The 21,533-nt window shown below is 41.5% G+C and overlaps 2 protein-coding genes across 14 annotated transcripts in view; one reads left to right on the top strand and one right to left on the bottom strand.

Moving 5' to 3' along the window:
* GATAD1 (GATA zinc finger domain containing 1) overlaps window positions 1-18,052 on the top strand; it is a 57,521-nt gene extending 39,469 nt beyond the window's left edge. For 5 of the 6 annotated variants that reach the window (XR_010120071.1, XR_010120070.1, XR_010120069.1 and 2 more), the window contains 2 exons: window positions 16,304-16,536; window positions 17,232-18,052. The gene's annotated coding sequence lies outside the window, so the exon portion shown is untranslated. Of the gene's footprint in view, window positions 1-16,290; window positions 16,537-17,231 lie in introns of all 6 variants that reach the window. The other variant, XR_010120068.1, reaches the window with a different exon arrangement.
* The window catches only part of PEX1 (peroxisomal biogenesis factor 1), a 42,369-nt gene continuing 32,924 nt past the window's right edge, over window positions 12,089-21,533 (bottom strand). For 6 of the 8 annotated variants that reach the window (XM_055272699.2, XM_055272701.2, XM_063636340.1 and 3 more), the window contains 7 exons: window positions 19,549-19,691; window positions 19,356-19,459; window positions 18,018-18,194; window positions 16,333-16,563; window positions 14,795-14,992; window positions 14,374-14,504; window positions 12,089-12,609 (listed from right to left, as the gene is read on the bottom strand). In XM_055272699.2, coding sequence (XP_055128674.1) covers window positions 12,525-12,609; window positions 14,374-14,504; window positions 14,795-14,992; window positions 16,333-16,563; window positions 18,018-18,194; window positions 19,356-19,459; window positions 19,549-19,691 — 1,069 coding nt within the window. In that variant the 3' untranslated portion in view covers window positions 12,089-12,524. Of the gene's footprint in view, window positions 12,610-14,373; window positions 14,505-14,794; window positions 14,993-16,332; window positions 16,564-16,795; window positions 17,073-18,013; window positions 18,195-19,355; window positions 19,460-19,548; window positions 19,692-21,533 lie in introns of those variants that run through there. The other 2 variants (XR_008656699.2, XM_055272704.2) reach the window with 2 other exon arrangements.

Below are 21,533 nucleotides of genomic sequence, written 5' to 3'. Positions count from 1 at the left end.
TAGCAAAGCAGTTGCTGCTACCGACTGAATGCATTTGGCCCATCTGCGGGTTAGTGGGTTAAGGCTTTTTTATAGAAAACTACGAGTTGTCAATGGCCTCAGTGCTTTCGGCCTACGCTCTTATTTACACTGACCACAAAGTGGATTGGAGTGCTATAGGGTCACGGAGAAGACCTTCAATTATCAAGTACAGGTTTTAAATTTACCCTGGCTTTTAAAGGAATAGGGCACACTGTTTTTTACTATTTCTTTCTCTTTCTTTTTCTCTTTGACTCTCTCCTCTTTGTCTCTCTCTCTCTCTCTCCTCTCTGTCTCTCTCTCTTTCTCCTCCATTTCTCTCTCTCTCCTCTGTCTCTCTCTTTTCCCTTAGCCATTTACAAACTTGGGGCCGTGGCAAGGGTGGTGGGGAATGGGTCCTACATAACTGCCCATGTTGAGAGCTGTATGCCTAAATTGGGAAGGACATCAGGGATAGGACTCCCTGGGTTATAGCCTAGGTGCCTAAGGACGCAGGGTAGAGCTTCCTTAGGTCCCTTTGGAGATACAACTTGCTAGAGAAAATGAAAGTCTGAACCATTAGTACGTAGGAGGCAGGATTAGAGGAGGTATATTCAGAGGTAAGGAGAATTTTGAGGCTACACTTTGAAGAAAGTCGTGGTTGGGACCCAGGAGGTGTGGGTCGGCAGGAAAGGTAGGGGCGCACGCATGGGCGACTGTTGAGGAGAGACTTCTGGCTGCGCCATGATCTCAACTGGCTACTGCCGGGCGTTCAGGACGACAGCTTTCTGCCTCTAGTCGGCCCTTGGCTTCCCCAAGAAAACTGAAAGTGGAAGCTGGCTCGAGGCAAACCAAGTCCCCAACCCAGAAGGGTTGGGGGTTGTTAGAAAGCCCTTCCCCAGATAGCCTCAACCTGAGTCATGGTAATCGTTTTTAACTGGCCGACAAGTGCCTGGTATTTTCCTCCAATTCTAAGGAAGGATAGGACAGAATAGCAAGCGAAAGTGGTCCAATATTACTCACCGCTTTGGATGTCCGTTCGTGGTTGCCAAAATGTTACCGGGGGGTTCTTGCTCACAGAGCTCCCAAGATGGTGGCGAGCCACTTCCAAGATGGTAGCAGGCCGCTTCCAAGATTGTGGCAAGCCTCGTGTTCTCTGACCTGGGGTTCTTGGCCTCACGGATTCCAAGGAATGGAATCTTGGGCCATGCAGTGAGTGTTATAGCTCTCTTAGAAGCTGTGGGTCATGGAAGAGAACCATGGAACCCAGTGACTAGTGTTCAGCTCAATTAGGACGAACCTGGGCACTTAGCTGTGCAGGAACAATGGCAAGCCTTTAGCTTGATCGGGAGCGGCAGTGGGCGCCTCGCTGGATCAGGAGCACGGCGGACACCCTGCCGGATCCGGAGGGATGGGAGTCAGCGGCGGGTCTGCGGTGGCGGCAAACAGCAGTGGTGGACGGACGGCGAGCAAAAGCTCAGCTCAAGCCGTAACAAACATGGACCAGAAGAGTGCAGTTCCAAGATTTAATAGAGTGAAATAGCGTGAAAACAGAGCTCCCATACAAAGGGAAGGGCTGCTGTTGCTGGCTCGAATGCCTGGGTTTATTTCCCGATTGTTGTTCCTCTTGCTGTGCTTTCAGGCAATAGATGATTGGCCATTTCTTTACCTCCTGTTTTTGCCTAATTAGCATTTTAGTGAGCTCTCTGATTGGTTGGGTGTGAGCTAAGTTGCAAGCCCTGTGTTTAAAGGTGGATGTGGTCACCTTCCCAGCTAGGCTTAGGGATTCTTAGTAGGCCTAGGAAATCCAGCTAGTCCTGTCTCTCAGTTGCAAGATAATTGCTGTATCTCCAGGCGTTGTGCCCTCATCCCAGAAAGGAAGCCCACCCTAGGGACTTCTGTCTATGTTCACTGTCCAGAACTATGTCACATAGCCACAAATGACTGCAATGAATATCATGTGACTCAGTAATTCACTCTCCAGAGAGTATAGGAAGGCAAGAGAGATTGTGTTGGAATGGATGTTGAATGAATTCATCTATAGGATATACCACAACGTCGGGAATAAGTGGGAGATGTTGCAATCGAAATGGGCTGATTATAGTGGGGATAAGTGGCTCGTGGGGTGGCAGAGGTCAGGCAGTTGCAATGTGAGAGGCCAGGTGGATGTAGCGACCATAATCGGCAGTAAAGCCAGCATGTTAATTGCAGTGGTCTGACCTTCAGGGATCTTTGGTGCTGCCTGATTATGGTAATACAGAAGTTATTAAGAAATAATTTTTTGGCAGCTAGAAAGGGTAAAGGTTCTTGGAAATTTTCTTGTAATAAGAAGCAACCCTCCCCCATTCCAAATCATTTCTTTTCTAACAGAGAAGGCAGCTTAAAGAGCCAGGCCAGCAAACTTTGATATGCAAATGCAGGCTATTAAAAACTAGGTCCACCCGACATGGCCACCATGGCGATTCCCACCCTCTTCTCCTTGTCAGCACATGTACCAAGTGTCATGGCCCCCTCCAGGTAATTCTTGTGTTTTCAGAACATCATGGCAACCCACATTTGCATATTAAAGGACTGAGGTGGGAGGGCCAGGTTTTTTGCGGGGTACATGAATGACACACCTGGTCAACCCAGTCCCCTGGGCCCTATGCAAATCAGACACTGCCTCCTCCAGCCTCCCAATATAATCAACCACTTTTCCACTGCACATGGGGTTTCCTTCTCTTGGCTTGGAGCCCCCTCCCTCTGTGTCTGTACAGGGGAGCCTCTTCCTTCTTTTTTGTGTATTAAACTCTCTGCTCCTTAAAACCACTCCAAGTGTGTCCGTGTCGTTGTCACCTGCATCTGTGTGAAGAGAGTCCACCAAACAGGCTTTGTGTGAGCAACAAGGCTGTTTATTTCACCTGGGTGCAGGCGGGCTGAGTCCGAAAAAGGAGTCAGCGAAGGGAGATGGGATGGGGCCGTTTTATAGGATTTGGGTGGGTAGTGGAGGGGCAGGGGTCACAAAGTGCTCACTGGGGGAGGTTTTGAGCCAGGAGAAGGAATTTCACAAGGTTAATTGCTCAGTTAAGGTGGGGCAGGAACAAATCACAGTGGTGGAATGTCATCAGTTAAGGCAGGAAAAGGCCATTTTCACTTTTGTGATTCTTCAGTTACTTCAGGCCATCTGGATGTATATGTGCAGGTCACAGGGGATATGATGGCTTAGCATGGGCTCAGAGGCCTGACATTCCTGTCTTCTTATATTAATAAGAAAAATAACATAAAATAGTGTTGAAGTGTTGGGGCAGCAAAAATTTTGGGGGTGGTATGGAGAGATAATGGGCTATGTTTCTCAGGGCTACTTCGAGAGGGATTATGGGCGGTGTGGGAACCTAGAGTGGGAGAGATTAAGCTGAAGGAAGATTTTGTGGTAACGGATGATACTGTGGGGTTGTTAGAAGGAGCATTTGTCGTATAGAATGATTGGTGATGGCCTGAATGCGGTTTTGTATGAATTGAAAAACTAAACGGAAGACACGAGGTCCGAATAAGAGAAGGAGTAAAACAGGTATTAAAGGACTAAGAATTGGGAGGACCTAGGACATCCAATTAGAGAGTGCCCAAGGGGGTTCAGCATAATTACTTGCTTGGTTGGCGAGTTTTTGGGCTCTATCCTCCTTTTTAAGTTGGAGGCTGAGTTTGGTGGGGATGTGTTTTTAAAAGACCGTTAGTCCATTCTACCTTTCCTGAAGATTGAGGATGGTGAGGGGTATGAAGGTTCCACTGAATACCAAGAGCCTGAAAAACTGCTTGGGTGATTTGACTAATAAAGGCTGGTCCGTTATCGGACTGTATAAAGGTGGGAAAGCCAACCCAAGGAATTATGTCTGACAGAAGGGAAGAAATGACCGCGGTGGCCTTCTCAGACCCTGTGGGAAAGGCCTCTACCCTTCCAGTGAAAGTGTCTACCCAGACCAAGAGGTATTTTAGTTTCCTGACTCAGGGCATGTGAGTAAAGTCAATTTGCCAGTCCTGGGCAGGGGCAAATCCCGGAGCTTGATGTGCAGAGAAGGGAGGGGGTCTGAACAATCCCTGAGGGGTAGTAGAATAGCAGATGGAACACTGAGAAGTGATTTCCTTGAGGATATGTTTCCATGATGGAAGGAAATGAGAGGTTCTAAGAGGTGGGCTAGTGGCTTGTAACCTACATAGAAGAGGTTATGAAATGATGACAGAATAGAATGGGCCTGTGAGGCTGGAAGGAGATACTTTCCTTGGTTGAAGAACCATTTGCCTTGTGTGAGAAGAGATTGATAGGTGGAAGTTTCAGTGGGGGAGTAGGTAGGAGTGACCGATGGGAAGGAGAAAAACTGGCTGTGAGGGACAGAAGTTGGAACGCTAGCTGCTTCTTTAGCTACCTTATCAGCATAAACATTGCCTAGAGCAATGGGATCTGACGCCTTTTGATGGCCCTTGCAGTGAATGACTCCAGCTTCCTTTGGAAGTAAAGCGGCCTTGAGAAGAGTTTTTATTTATTTATTTTTTATTATTTTTTATTTATTATTATACTTTAGGTTTTAGGGTACATGTGCACAATGTGCAGGTTTGTTACATATGTATCCATGTGCCATGTTGATTTCCTGCACCCATTAACTCGTCATTTAGCATTAGGTATATCTCCTAATGCTGTCCCTCCCCCCTCCCCACACCCCACAACAGTCCCCGGAGTGTGATGTTCCCCTTCCTGTGTCCATGAGTTCTCATTGTTCAATTCCCACCTATGAGTGAGAACATGTGGTGTTTGGTTTTTTGTCCTTGCGATAGTTTACTGAGAATGATGTTTTCCAGTTTCATCCATGTCCCTACAAAGGACATGAACTCATCATTTTTTATGGCTGCATAGTATTCCATGGTGTATATGTGCCACATTTTCTTAATCCAGTCTATCGTTGTTGGACATTTGGGTTGGTTCCAATTCTTTGCTATTGTGAATAGTGCCGCAATAAACATACGTGTGCATGTGTCTTTATAGCAACATGATTTATAGTCCTTTGGGTCTATACCCAGTAATGGGATGGCTGGGTCAAATGGTATTTCTAGTTCGAGATCCCTGAGGAATCGCCACACTGACTTCCACAATGGTTGAACTAGTTTACAGTCCCACCAACAGTGTAAAAGTGTTCCTATTTCTCCACATCCTCTCCAGCACCTGTTGTTTCCTGATTTTTTAATGATGGCCATTCTAACTGGTGTGAGATGGTATCTCATTGTGGTTTTGATTTGCATTTCTCTGATGGCCAGTGATGATGAGCATTTCTTCATGTGTTTTTTGGCTGCATAAATGTCTTCTTTTGAAAAGTGTCTGTTCATGTCCTTTGCCCACTTTTTGATGGGGTTGTTTGTTTTTTTCTTGCAAATTTGTTTGAGTTCATTGTAGATTCTGGATATTAGCCCCTTGTCAGATGAGTAGGTTGCAAAAATTTTCTCCCATTCTGTAGGTTGCCTGTTCACTCTGATGGTAGTTTCTTTTGCTGTGCAGAAGCTCTTTAGTTTAATTAGATCCCATTTGTCAATTTTGGCTTTTGTTGCCATTGCTTTTGGTGTTTTAGACATGAAGTCCTTGCCCATGCCTATGTCCTGAATGGTATACAACTATCTGATCTTTGACAAACCTGACAAAAACAAGAAATGGGGAAGGATTCCCTATTTAATAAATGGTGCTGGGAAAACTGGCTAGCCATATGCAGAAAGCTGAAACTGGATCCCTTCCTTACACCTTATACAAAAATTAATTCAAGATGGATTAAAGACTTAAATGTTAGACCTAAAACCTTTAAAATCCTACAAGAAAACCTAGGCAATACCATTCAGGAGAAGAGTTTTTATTAAAGAGGCATTAATGATGGAGGATCCTTGCGTAGTGAGGAAACCTCTTTCAGCCCATATAACAGCATGGTGGTGCAGGGATATGGAAGGCATATTTAAAGTCAGTATAAATATTGACATGTAGTCCCTTTGCAAGAGTGAAGGCCCGAGTTAAGGCAATCAGTTCGGCTTGCTGAGAGGTAGTGGAGGGGGGCAGAGCGGTAGCCTCAGTGATAGATGTGGAAGATTCTATAGCATAGCCTACCTTTGCTGGTGTGTGGCGATTAGGCCTGGTGGAACTGCCATCAATAAACCAAATGTAATCAACATGAGGAACAGGAAAGAAGGAAATACGGGGAAATGGGGTGAATGTCAGGTAGATCAGAGAGATACAATCATGGGGGTCAGGTGTGGTATCTGGAATAATGTGGGAGGCCAGATTGAAGTCCGGGCCAGGATGAATGTTAATTGTGGGAGACTCAACAAAGAGTGAGTACAACTGAAGGAGCTGGGGAGCAGAAAGTGTATGCATCAGGTGTGAGGAAGAAAATAGATTTTGGAAGTTATGAGAGCTGTAGAGAGTGAGTTGAGTACAGTTGTGATTTTGAGGGCCTCTAAAAGTATTAGGGCAGCGGAAGCCACCGCATGGAGACATGATGGCCAGCCTAAAACAGTAAGATTAAGTTGTTTGGACAAAAAGGCTACAGGTCATGGTCCCGGTCCTTGTGTAAGAATTCCAACTGCACAGCCCTGGACTTCGGCTGTGTGTAATGAAAAGAGTTGGGATGAGTCAGGGAGAGCTAGTCTGGGAGGAGTCTCTAAAGCTGTCTTCAAGGAATGGAAAGAGGAGTGGGGAAAGGATTTAGAATCTATGAGGTCAGCTAGGTTTCCTTTGGTGAGTTTATATAATGGTTTTGTTAGGATGGCAAAACCAGGTATCTAAAGGCGAAAGTATCCAACCATGCCTAGGAAGGAAAGGAGTTGTTGTTTTGTAGAAGGGGTTGGGGTTGAGAGATCAGTCGGAGACACAATCGACAGGGAGGGCACGTGTGTTTTCATGAAGAATTATGCTGAGGTAGGTAACGGATGGAGTAGAAATTTGAGCTTTGGAGGGGGATACCCAATATCCTTTGGAGAACAAATGTTGAAGGAGCACGAGGGTGTCTTGTTGAGAAGATTTAAAGGAGGGGCTACAAAGTAGAAGGTCATCAATATATTGAATAAGGTGAGAAGCAGAGGGGTGGAAAGAAAGTAAATCATGAGAAAGAACTTGGCTGAAGTAATGAGGGCTGTTCTGAAGCCTTGCAGCAGTACAGCCCAGGTAAGCTGCTGGGTCTGATGGGTGTCAGGGTCAGTCCAGGTAAAAGCAAAGAGAGGCTGGGATGAGGGACGCAGGGGAATAGTGAAAAAAGCATCTTTAAGATCAAGAACGGAATAGTGAGTTGTGGAGGAAGGCATTGAGGACAAAAGAGTTTATGAGTTCGGCACTACAGGGTGGATAGGCAAAACAATTTGGTTGATAAGGCACAGATCCTGAACTAACCTGTAAGACTTGTCTGGTTTTTAGACAGGTAAAATGGGGGAATTGTATGGAGAGTTTATAGGTTTTAGAAGCCCATGCTGTAGCAGGCGAGTGATAACAGTCTTCAATCCCTTTAAAGCCTGTTGTGGGATGGGATACTGGCATTGAGCAGGGTAAGGGTGATTAGGTTTTAATGGGATAGTAATGGGTGTGTGATCGGTTGCCAGGGAGGGAGTAGAGGTGTCCCATACTTGTGGGTTAAGGTGGGGGGATACGAGAGGAAGATACGATGGAGGCTTTGGGTTGGGAAGAAGGGCAGCAATGAGATGTGGCTGTAGCCGAGGAATAGTCAGGGAAGCAGATAATTTGGTTAAAATGTCTTGGCCTACTAAGGGAACTGGGCAGGTGGGGATAACTAAAAAAGAGTGCATAAAAGAATGTTGTCCAAGTTGGCACCAGAGTGGGGGAGTTTTAAGGGATTTTGAAAGCTTGGCTGTCAATACCCACAACAGTTATGGGGGCAAGGGAAACAGGCCCTTGAAAAGAAGGTGATGTGGAGTGGGTAGCCCGTGTATCGATTAAACAGGGGATGGACTTATCCTCTACTGTGAGAGTTACCCGAAGCTCAGCATCTGTGATGGTCCAGGGGGCTTCTGAGGCGATCGGGCAGTATCAGTCTTCAGCCGCTAAGCCAATATCTGGGAAGGAGTCAGTCAGAGAGCCTTGGGCCAGACTTCCAGGGGCTCTGGCAGTGGCTGCCGGGCGAGTTGGACAGTCCGATTTCCAGTGGGGTCCTGCACAAATGGGATATGGCTTAGGAGGAATCCTGGGCTGCAGGCATTCCTTGGCCCATCCGTCACTTGAAGCAAGATCCTGGGGGAGGTGGTCCTGGAGGAATGCCTGGCCGCTGCGGTTCAGGCATTTTGAAGTTCTTGTTTGCTAGAGACGTGGCTGGGGTTTCTCTCACAGTGGAGGCAAGGAATTGCAACTCAAATACGTTGCTACTTGGCTGCCTCTACTCTATTATTGTACACCTTGAAGTGAGGTTAAGTCCTGTTGTGGGGTTTGAGGGCCAGAATTTAACTTTTGGAGCTTTATTTAATGTTGGGAGCGGGTTGGGTAATAAAATGCATGTTGAGAATAAGATGGGCTTCTGACCCTTCAAGGTCTAGGGCTGTAAAGCCTCTAAGAGTTGTTGCCAGACGGGCCATGAACTGGCTGGGTTTTTATAGTTGATGAAAAAGAGCCTAAACGCTAACTGATTTGGGAGAGGTCAGATAAAGAAAAAGGAGCATTAACCTTGACTATGCCTTTAGCTCCAGCCACCTCTTTAAGAGGAAATTGTTGGGCAGGTAGGGGAGGGCTAGTCACAGAACGAAACTGTAAGCCGGACCAAGTGTGAGGAGAGGAGGTGATAAGGGGGGGCGGGGAGCAGAGCCTGAGGAAGAATTGGGACTTTGCTCGGCCTGGCGAGGAGCAGCCTGGGGAGGAGGGGAGAGGTCAGATGGGTCTGTAGCAAAGGAGGATTCAAAGGACTCAGAGCTTGGGGTGGAGACTGAAGGAACAGACAGGAGAGAAAGAAGAAAGATTTCGGATGAGTCGCATTGGGAGCAGAGACTAGGGAGGGACCAATGTGTAAAAGAATGTCTGGACATCAGGCATCTCCAACCATTTTTCCATTTTTCGACAAAAATTATCTAGATCTTGTAGGATGGAGAAATTGAAAGTGCCATATTCTGGCCATTTAAAGCCATTATCAAGTTTGTATTGGGGCCAAGTGGTGTTGCAGAAGAAAATAAGGCATTTAGGTTTTAGGTCAGGTGTGAGTTGAAGAGGTTTTAGGTTTTTAAGAACATAGGCTAAGGGAGAAGAAGGGGGAATGGAGGGCGGAAGGTTGACCATGGTGAAGGAGTTAAGTTTAAAGAGAAAGGTAGAGACACAGAGAAGGGGGTGGGTGAGCAGCCCTGGGCTGCAATGTGGGTGAGCAGCCAAAGCAGGCGTCCCTTGCTTTTGCGGTTGACTTACCACCAAGGGAATGTGGGTGAGTGACCAAGGCAGGCGTCCCCGCCATGATCAGACACCAATGGAGTGTGGGTGAATAATCAGGCAGGCATCCCTGCAGTGATTAAACACCAAGGGAAGACTGTCTTCCTGAGTCCGTGAGTGGCGCTGGAGTTTTGGGTCCATGGATAAAATGTGTCTCCTTTGTCTCTACTAGAGACAAAAAAGAACTGGAATTGGAAGGACAGGGAGATTGAAGGGTAGTGAGAGAGGGAGTTTGAAGGGTAGCGAGAGAGGGAGTTTGAAGGGTAGCAAGAGAGGCTGGAGAAGAGAGTGAAAAGACTGCTTACCTGATTTGAAATTGGTGAGATGTTCCTTGGGTTGGTTGGTCTGAGGACCCAAGGTTGTAGGTGGATGTCTTCACAGAGTGAGGGCAAGGACAGGGGACTGGTCTCCTGAAGGAATCTTCCTGTCCTGGGTTTCGGCACCAAATGTCACGAGCATCCGTGTGAAGAGTCCACCAAACGGTTTGTCTGAGCAACAAGGCTGTTTATTTCACCTGGGTGCTGGTGGGCTGAGTCCGAAAAAGGAGTCAGCGAAGGGAGATAGGGGTGGGGCCGTTTTATAGGATTTAGGTGGGTAGTGGAAAATTATAATCAAAGGGGGTTTTTCTCTTAGGGGCAGGGGCAGGGGTCACAAGGTGCTCAGTGGGGGAGGTTTTGAGCCAGGAGAAGGAATTTCACAAGGTTAATCGCTGAGTTAAGGTGGGGCAGGAACAAATCACAATGGTGGAATGTCATCAGTTAAGGCAGGAACAGACCATTTTCACTTCTTTTGTGATTCTTCAGTTACTTCAGGCCATCTGGATGTATATGTGCAGGTCACAGGGGAGGATGGCTTAGCATGGGCTCAGAGGCCTGACAGTCGTTTTATCTAAATCAGCATGAGACCAAGGACCCTGGTGTTCCTCCAGTCATTGGAGCCATATCGTTTGTGTTCTTAAGACCAAAATACATGGGCAAAGATCCTACTTGATTCTTACAATTTAAAAATCTCCCAGTTAGTAAACAAAGGCCTGGTTTGAGTCACCACAATATAGTCATGGCCCCTGACCTAATTCTCACACCTAGGTCAGACTAAGAATGAAGAGCCAGAGAAAAGGCCCTGCCATCACATCACAAGTTCTTTTTTTTTTTTTTTTACATCACAAGTTCTTGCCATGAATCTTCTTTTCTCCAAGCCTTCCTCACAGGATCCAAGGGCACCACACACTCGGGGGATTATCAGACACTGTGTGTGCACTAACACTAATTCTTGGAGACCCAGAATTCCACTGTGACTTACCCATCAGAGTGAAAGCATTACTGCTACATTGAGGGAGTAGCCCTTACAAACAGTGGAGATAGGAAGTCTTCCAAGGGAACAGAATTGTTAAGTAACATATCTCCTCCATTCTGTCAGGAGGTAGAGATGTCTGATATAAAAATCTATGCTGATTCACAGATAGTGGCTAATAACGTAACCAGATGACCAGAAATTTGGAAAGAACACAACTGGGTATGAGGTCTGGAGGAAAAGTATGCCCAGAGTTCTTGGAATGGGCCCAAAGAATCAGAATATTTGTGTCCTGTGTGAATGCTCAGTTAAAAGCCTTCAGTGCTTATACTAATCAAATGGTCAAGATGACCTCTGTATGGATGTCAATCAGCCGTCTTTTCCAGCCACCCCAGTGCTTAAGATTCATGGTCAAATTGGCCAAGATTGCAGGGATGTGGCCTCCACAATGTGGACTTCCCCCTCACCACAGCTGACATGACAACCCAGCTATATTGACAGCCTGTCAGCAGCAGTGACCAACCAGGCAAGTCCACACCCAGGAGAGACCAGCCCAAGTCTGAGGGCAGGCTGATGATTACATCTGATCCTCTTCTATCACAGAGCAGGCAGCAATTTGTCCTTCCTGGAGGGGACACACCTTGGAATTGTATTTGTTTTGTATGTTCTCCAAACTTTTACCACCACCACCTTTCATGAACTTACTAAATGGTTTTTACATTGTTATGCTATCCCATAGACATTGCTTCTGATCATGAAACTCACTTTATGGGGAAAAGCGGGCAGGTATGTCAGCTCAGTGATTACATCAAATAACTGAGAAACAAAGTGCAGTACAGGGTGATGCATCTCAGTTTTATACTAGTGATCCACAAAGTCTTTGTTTCTATCCCCTGGGATTCTGAGCTTTGCTGGTTTAGAACCTTGAACCTCCTGGGATCAAGTGATCCTCCTACCTCAGCCTCCCAAGTAGCTGGGACTAGAGGCATACCATCATGCATGGCTATTATTTTTTTTTTAAGAGATGGGGTCTCACTATGTTGCCCAGGCTTATTTGTATATTTTAATTAATGTTCTCCTTTTTGCTGTTCACTTACCCCATTACTATATAGTTATTACCCCATTACTATATACATATTAGATACACAGATTGTATTGATGGTGGCTAACTAACTTTATAATTTAGTTTATATATGAGAGAATATCAAGATAAAATCATAACTGGAACTAGGAGAGGAATGGATGTCATTTAAATATCTTGGGCTTGGAGCTGGACGTAGCATAGTAGGGGGATGTGATTTCATTTCTGGTTGAGCGGATAACTAAATGTATTTGAATTATGTGTAAATTTCACATTTTTGATATACAAAGAAAGAACAGATAATTGTATCAGTAGGTTATAGGATATTTTATTTCAAAACAGTGAAGAAGCTGCTAAGCATAAAATTTGTCAAATGCTACAAAGGTGATGAATATACAACTGGGAATTCCAAGAAATTTAAATTTAATTACATTCTTTATTATCTTTTCCTCAAAAGAAATAAATTAGTTCCACCATTTGGCTAATACCATTTCATTAAAGACTGAATTTAGATTTTAGGAAATAAAATATGTAATCTGTTATAAATGTCCCAATTTATGCTACAGTATTAATCTCAATCCTGCTCATTACATAATTATAGCATTTACCAATCATCTGTGATTTTATAAATTAACCAAATTTGTTAAATTAAGAAGAAATTTATAGACACCATTTTTTTCCTGTTACAACGTATGGACAGGCCATCAAAAAACTTAACAGAACCAAACCAAAAAGAAGTATATTTTATGCTAAAGTTACTTTCTGTCCAGGTCGAAACATTGTTCCACTTTGATTTTTTCTCCTCTTTGGATTTTGAAAGCTTTCATATCTGAAAAAAGAAAGAGATGATAATTTAATATGTATTAATACTACCATTACAAAACAAAAGATGATAATGGATTGTTGGCAAACACAATTATATTTTAAGAAATGAACGGGAAATAACAAACAAACTAGAAAAAAAAAATGCCAGTCACAGAAATTAACAAATAAAGTTGCACTCCAATAGAAAACGGAGCAAAGGGGATGAAGAGACAAGTTAGAAAAGATAAAATACAAATGACAATGAATAATATGAAAAATTGTAACTTCTACACTTAAAGAAATGTAAATTATTAAGATATCATTTTTCTAAAATCAAAAGGGCCAAGTTTAGAAAAATACTGCAACACACAATGTTAGTGATGGTGCAGTATATCTGGCAGGCAATTTGGCAATACATTTCAAAAGCCTTCAAAAATGTGAGCTCCCTGTTACGCAACAATTCCACCTCTGTCCCAGTGAAACAATTAGATATGTGCATATATTCAGCTGCAAGAATGTTCATTACCACATTGCCTGGGAGCAATTTAAATGTCTAAAAATTGGATATTGTGGCATAGCTACACTATAAAATGACATTTAAAAACAATAAAGTAGTTGTTAACATTTAAAATGTAAAACAATTTTCAGGATGTATATGGATAAAGGGGGACTGCTATATAGCAATATGTACAGACTGTTCTTACCATAATAGGAAAACATATATAAACATATAAACAAGTATGCTTTGGGAGGTGGTGGGGTTAACAGAAATTTGTTTCCTTATTTTTCCTTACCTCTGTTTGTTTTCTGATTCTTCTTTAATAAATACATAACACTAACGTATATACACATACATACATACTCCAAAGTACTGCAAAATTAGACAACAAAAGGCAGCAGCTTCTAAAGACCAGGAATAAACATCTCTTAAATTGAATTACACTGAATCATTGATCTAGAATGGTTCCCAGTCCATAGGTCTCAGATTCATAGGTGGCCATAAACTCAATTGCAAGGATCCTTTAAATCCAATGTATAACAAATGTGGTCCACAAATGAATAAATCTGAATGTATTTAAATGTTCTTGAGATCAATAAAATATTAATATAAATTATTTTGAAGGCAAAACAGGTATTTTATGACAAAATTTTATAAGCTATACATTAGAATCACTTTGAACTTTTAATTTTCCTTCTTATTTCTTCAAAGTTACTAAATTTTTTTTTTTTTTTTTTTTTTTTTTTTGAGACACAGTCTTGCTCTGTCACCCAGGCTGGATGGAGTGCAGTGGTGCAATCTCGGCTCGCTGCAACCTCCACCTCCTGGGTTCAAGCAATTCTCCTGTCTCAGCCTCCCAAGTAGCTGGGACTACAGGTGCATGCCACCGCACCTGGCTAATTTTTGTATTTTTAGTAGAGATGGGGTTTCCCCATGTTGGTCAGGCTGGCCTCGAACTCCTGACCTCAGGTGATCCACCTGCCTTGGCCTCCCAAAGTGCTGGGATTACAGGCATGAGCCACTGCACCCAGCCCAAAGTTACTAAAATTAAATGAGTCTATTATGAATAATTCAAATATAATCAAATGAACTGGTTAATGAAAACTCAATTTTGACTTCTGTACTTCTGACATTTTGGGGTTTTTTAATGCATAGCTATGACATATTTTTTGAATTGGCTTTTAAATATTCAAAATATTTTTATTTTAAACACGAACTTTAAAGGTTTAAGTGTAACACTATGTCACTTGTAATAGTAGCTGTACTTCCAAAGCAGAATCTGTTACTTACAGCTCAGCAAAATTCTTCCAGTCATCTTCACTAATGGATGGTCTTGTGTGACCAAGTGCAGTCATTAAATGTGACTGACTAATAGCCAGTCTGGTTTTGATTGGTCCTGGTTGGTTAATGGATTCATCCTCCTTAAGTAAAAAAAGAAATTGACAAAGAGTTAAATTAAGGATGTGAAAAAAAATGTGGTAGTCCAGTTGTTATTTCTTTTTGTCAGTTTTTTCAAGAGACCATACATTCTCTTCCTTATAAGATAATGAAACATTGAAAGCAAGGAAGCACATAACCATGACTGAGTTAATGTGTTCTAGTCCCTTGTTTATAAATATAGCTCATTTGTAAGTCAAAGAAATACATATCAAAAGGGTGAAACAATTTTTAAGAAGTTTTAACAATTATAATGAGGGGGAAAAAGCCATACTCCACTTCGGCTCCGGTATCTGCCTTTGATAATACTGATATCTGCCCTCAGTTGATCTCTTTGTTCTTGTGTAAGTTCTTGGCAACCCTCTTGTGAAGCTGTCCTTAACACTGCAGGCTGTGAAAACAACTGGTCTTTCCCAGGAACTCCAGGCAAATCCTGAGTCATGGAGCTTGGTGCAGAGAGACATTGTGAGCTCTGCACGGTAAATTGTAGTAATGAAAGATGGAAGGAAGAGGGGGAGAGAAAAAACTATGTGTTTACCAAAGATAAAAATTAAACATTTTAAGCAATAAAACATTAACATAGATAAGTATACATGTTAATTAACTGAAATTAAGCAAGTTGAAAAGTTGTTCATCTTCTATCAAGGCTCACTGATACCTGTGTTATACAACCACCATCAAGTGAAAATTGCCATAACACAGGGTAGGTTTTCTTAACTTTGTAGCTTAAATCCAACACACTAATGCCGAAGGACAGGTTTCTTCATTTTCAGAAAGTCAAGTTATACTAAGTTTCTGGGACATTTCTAGATAGAATAAATTAAAAACAGAATTAAAGACTAAAATTAAACCACCACCTTATTATTCTTGGGAATAAAAATGAATTGCTTTTATATTTTTAAAGTCTGAGTTAGGCTAGGCATCGTGGCTCACACCTGTAATCCTAGCACTTTGGGAGGTCAAGGCAGGCAGATCGCTTGAGCCCAGGAGTTTGAGACCAGCCTGGACAATATGGTGAAACCTCGTCTCTATAAAACATACAAAAATTAGCTGGGCATAGTGGCATGTGTCTGTAGTCCCAGCTACTCAGGAGGCTGAGGAGAATCACCTAAGCCCAGGAGGTCAAGGCTGCAGTGAGCCATAATTGTGCCACTGCACTCTAGTCTGGGCAATAGAGTGAGACTGTCTCAAAAAAAAAAAGCCTAAATTAATAAAGCAAATGTACAAAAAACCAGGAAACATATAGATAACCAAACATATGTACAAATGTTACATGTACCAATAAAATTACAGTTAACCACTATTAATTTTTAGAAGAGATGTTGAATGCTAGTAGAACAGTGATACTGCCCACATTTAAAACACTTTCCTGTTGAAACATTAGTACACTTCATTGTGCTTACTTTGCAGCAAAAGTATCACAGATAACATTGTGTTTTCAGGAATTTCTTACATTACTGTATCAAATTATTCATTATCCTCAACTGTTCATGATAACAGAATTTAAGTTTACTATAAAATGGAACTGCTCCTAAAGATGTTTTAAAGCCACTAGGTAAGAGAAACCTCAAAGAAACCAAAGGTAATCACAACCACACGCTACTTTGGTTCCTTGCTCCCAGCCCTCTCTTAAAAATCTTAACAAGGAATGCAAATTACCAATTAGTGTAAGCAAGAAACAAGACTATTTTACTGAAGAACCAACCAACCAGGAAGAATATGTGGGGCTGGTTAGGAGAGAAATCACTCTAACTTTACACCAACATATAGCTTTATATTTCAGAACTGCATAATGATGACTGCACAAGATACCAAATCAGAAGAGGTTCCATTTCCAAGTTCTGATTCATAAGAGCTTCCAAAGTAGAGCCGGTACATATTGAATTTTGATTCATCTGGAAGGATATCGGACATCTCTAAAGAAACAACGGACTGATCTAAGCCACATTCTCCATCTCCAGCTGAATCATCAGAGCCACTGCTATGGTTAAGAAAGACCATTGAAGACAGACTTAGGTCACTATCAGAGCTGGAACTTCCATCCTAAAATACACAAAAGGACAACCAGTTTAAAGATGTAAACAATTTTAGTGTCAGAAATAAATAATAACATAGATAGCATTCTATTAGAGCAATACAAGAAACTTAGAAGCATTTTTCAAAAAGCTCATTAATTCTCTAATGGTTTTGAGGCACATGGCAAAAGTTTAACTATTAAAATATAAAGACAAGATAGAATGTGTAGATAATTTACCAACCATCCCCCAAGAAAGTCTGTAATGAAGCTAAGACTCAGACCTCTGGGCTTTATTTTTATGTCTCTGACTTTCCATTCCTACTTTTCTACTCCAAAATGATGAATCAACCATGTTATAGAGTGCTTTCTCATTATAGAGAGCTCTACAAATACACACCTTTCTGGTAGCAAAGGGAGAGGGGAGAACTTCAATGGCTTGCCAAAATAGCAAAAACTTAGGGAGTTTCTGATTTAGAAACTGTAGGCTCTGTAGACATTCCAACCAAATGTGGTAAAGAAGAGTAATAGAATAATCCTTCCTAGAAAATATATGGTAAAGTGTATAATGTAACAGTTCAAATATCTACTGTAAATATTAAAATCATAATACTATCTTTAGAGAAAAGGCTGATGCTAGGGCTGGAATACAGAAAGTACAAGATAAACCAAGAATATTTTTCTTTTTTTGGGGCAGGGTCTCATTCGGTCATCCATGCTGGAGTGCAGTGGCACAATCATGGCTCACTGCATCCTGGATTTACTCAAGTGTTCCTCCTGCCACAGCCTCTCCCAAGAAGCTAGGACTACAGGTATGCACCACCATGCCCAGCTAATTTTTAAATTTTTCGTAGAGACAAGATCCCACTCTGTTGTCCATAGTAGGTACAGTTTGTGCAACCATAATTTGGTCTCAAACTAGGCTCAAATGATCCTCCTGCCTTGGCCTGCCAAAGTGCTGGGATTACAGGCGTGAGCCACTGCACCTGGCCAAGAATAACTTACTGTATCTGGAAGTGAGGAAGTGATTCAGTAACGATGAGGACATGTCATAAAGATACAGGAGCCATACAAAAGGGGCTCCTATTGGCCAGATTGGGACAATTTGAGCTTCAAAACAACAACTTTAACTGATTATTTTTTAAAAGTTAAAGTACAAACAAACTAAAAACCCTAATTATTTTTCTGTTTGTAGTATTTAATTCATGGTATCCCAATTTAAATAATATCCTTGCAAACACCAACATGTTTTTGCCAATATTAAGGTAATGTTAAGGAAACAGACATCAAACTCTTCATAATCATAAATTCTTTGCAAAACCCATATTCCAACTATGGAACATTCAACTAAAGGTAAATTTATGTTTCTATACAGTTTTACCAAAGTTGTTTAAAAAATAGCATTTTTTTAAGGTGGAAATTTTGACATTGTACTTCTTTTATCACTCATAAAATGTCATAACAACTTCCTCATATAACTTGCCTGGAGTCCACTCGAGAGCAGCATTCCATGTAAGGCCTCCAACTGGGCATTGTAAAGTAAAGCTTTCAGATCAGCTCCAGTAAAGGAGTCGGTTACTGATGCTACATGCTGAAGGTCAACATCATCTGCCAGAGGTAGAGAGTCACTGAGGACATTTAAAATTTCAAGACGTGACACCTGAAGGGAGAAAAATTTATTTAACAAATAAAAAATAAAATTAAAAATATTATCTTAAATTGTGTATCTTATGATTTTCTTCATAAATTAACCTTATATATCTAAAAACCTTTATAAGTAAGTTGAGAAATGTACCAACAGCCTACTATTTATCTTCCTTGGAACTTTTTCCCCAACAGAAATAATATATATAGGAAAATGAATGAAAATCAAACACTCTTAAGGCTGGGCATGGTGGCTCACGCCTGTAATCCCAACACTTTGGGAGGTTGAGGCAGGAGGATCACTTGAGCCCTGGAGTTCAAGAAAGCCTGGGCAACACAGGGAGACCCCATCTCTACACAAAAATTAATAATAAAATTATCTGGGTGTGGTAGCGTGTGCCTGTGGTCCCAGCTACTCGGGAGGCTGAGGTGGGAAGATTGCTTGAGCCTGGGACATAGAGGCTGCAGTGAGTTGTGATCGTACCACTGTACTCCAGCCTGGGTGACAAAGTAAGACCTTGTCTGAAAAACAAAAAACCAAAATCCTACAAAATATTCAGTGTAAATAATTTCTTATTCACACAGTGCTTATTTTCTAGATTTAGGCAAGTGTGCCAAGAAGGTATTTCAAAAGGAGAATCTAAATAATTTAAATAATAGCTACATGTAACATATATTCAGATACTTTATACCTTTGACTATTCATTTGTCTATCTGTTCTTTCATTCATTTATTTGTTTGCTTCTAAATTGGAGAATAAGAGTTGGAACAACACAGGACAAGGAAGAGTTGAAAAATTATCTCTATGAAACCTGCTTACATGCTTACGATTCACATGCTTGATTCTGTATCAGAGTTTTTTTGACAGGATAATGGAAGTATGTAATCTTTGAACAGAAGAGAATGTGAAAATATAATACATTAGGTTTCTTGCATTTTTTTTTTCCCCAATCAGCCAACACAGAAGGATTACAAAGTTTTCAGACTTGCACTGGGCCAAAAAAAGGCTTTGCATCTAATTCAGAATCTTTTTATGCTTTGAGCAAACAGTGGCTAAAGCTTTTCCCTAAGAAAGCTGGTCTTCTAAGGACAATTGCCATTACCTGGCAGAAGTAAAGCTCACAAGGAAAGAGTGTAGCATTTGTTGGGTTTTGGACTCTAAATATGAAATTGTCACCTGATCAGGAGGAGGACAGTATACACATTTATCTAGTCGACCAGGCCTAAGCAGGGCAGGGTCAATCAAGTCAGGGCGACTAGTAGCAGCCAATACATAAACACCTAGAGGAAAAAAGAACATTTTTTACCAAAATCTGATGACATGATGACATTTTGTTATAACATTCTATTTCTGTATTTATAATTATTACCCTGTAAGCCTTCTACTCCATCCAACTGAGTCAGCAACTGGTTAACTACTCGGTCTGTAACTCCTGTGTTATCATGACCCCGCCGAGGAGCAATGGATTCAAATTCATCAAAGAAAAGAATGCAGGGCTTTGCAGCCTGTGCTCTGGGAAAAACAAACAACATTTCATATTTGAATCAGGCTTCATAGTTGGCAAAGTGATTTCATATATATATATGAATGTATTTATTTTATGTATTTATATATATTTATGTACTTCTTTTAATTTTTACAACAAACCCTTAAAGAAGGCAAGTTGTATGTAATCACATATAAATACATATAAATGTATTTATATATATTTATGTATTTATTTTAATCTTTACAACAAACCCTTAAAGAAGGCAAGGCATATGAAATTACCCTTGTATTCAGTAAACTGTTGAGATCAAGGTGTTTATTAAGACCCATGCCTTCTGGCCGGGCGCCGTGGTTCACGCTTGTAATCCCAGCACTTTGGGATGCCAAGGCGGGCGGATCACGAGGTCAGGAGACCGAGACCATGGTGAAACCTCGTCTCTACTAAAAATACAAAAAATTAGCCGGGCGTGGTGGCGGGTGCCTGTAGTCCCAGCTACTTGGAGAGGCTGAGGCAGGAGAATGGCGTGAACCCGGGAGGCTGAGCTTGCAGTGAGCCGAGATCGCGCCACTGCACTCCAGCCTGGGCGACAGAGCAAGACTCCGTCTCAAAAAAAAAAAAGACCCATGCCTTCTGGATAGACTAACAGGGATCAAAACAAAAACTGACTCTTAGTCAATAAGTCAAACACTTTTGATTCCTATTACAAGTAATCATTTTCATTTTTATATTAATATATACTTACTGGCCACCCTTTTGTGAAATGCCTATTCATTTATTTTGCCCATTCAAAATTTGGAAAGCTCATTATGTTGGTACTGTTTTGTAAGGACTCTCTATAAAATATATTTTATTTCTTTTACTTTTTTAATAATTTGAACTTTGACTTTTAGTTTTATTAATTAACAAATTTTAATTCAAAAGAAGTGAATATTAATTCCATCTCTGGCAACAGGTGGACTAGATGTCTCGAGAATAACACCTAATATAAAACACCTGTCATGGTGATTGAAAAAAACCAACAGCTATCTCATTAAACACATGGCAAGTAAAATGTATCTTCTGGGGCCAAAAATAGACCAGAATTATCTGCTACTTGAGTGTTTGGCAAAACTCTCGTAGAAAACTGAGTCTGATGTTTGATTTGTGTAAAGATTTTTTTATCTTTTCTAACTCAATTTTTACTAAGTTATAGGACTACTCAGATTTTCTTTTTTGCTCAATTTTGGTCAGTTTTATTTTTGTCTATGTCACCTAATTGGCATGAATATTTTCATAATATTCCCTTATTATCTTTTACATTTCTGGCATATCTTTAGCTATGTTTCCCTTTTTATCCCTAAAATTGTTTATTCATGTTTTCTTTTTTCTTTTTTTTTTGAGATGGAGTCTCGCTCTGTCGCCCAGGCTGGAGTGCAGTGGCGTAATCTCGGCTCACTGCAAGCTCCGCCTCCCGGGTTCACGCCATTCTCCTGCCTCAGCCTCTCCGAGTAGCTGGGACTACAGGCGCCCGCCACCACGCCCGGCTAATTTTTTGTATTTTTAGTAGAGACGGGGTTTCACCATGGTCTCGATCTCCTGACCTCAAGATCTGCCCGCCTCGGCCTCCCAAAGTGCTGGGATTACAAGCGTGAGCCACCGTGCCTGGCCCATGCTTTCTTTTTTCTTAATCAAACTTGCTAGAGATTTGTCAATTGTACTCGGTGTTCAGAAAATAAATCTTGGCTTTGTGAGCTTCTCTGTTTTGTGTTTCATTAAACTTCATTCTTATCTTTATTATTTCCCTTTTAACCTATTTTTTAGTTTATATCTATAATTTTCCTAATTTCATGAGATAGATACATAAGTGGTTAACTTTCAACCTTTTT

The sequence above is a fragment of the Symphalangus syndactylus genome, chromosome 3 (genome assembly GCF_028878055.3).
Source record: "Symphalangus syndactylus isolate Jambi chromosome 3, NHGRI_mSymSyn1-v2.1_pri, whole genome shotgun sequence".
Taxonomy (NCBI): Eukaryota; Metazoa; Chordata; class Mammalia; order Primates; family Hylobatidae; genus Symphalangus; species Symphalangus syndactylus.
Note: the sequence above shows the minus strand (reverse complement) of the source record. Positions and strands in the feature narration are given on the sequence as shown.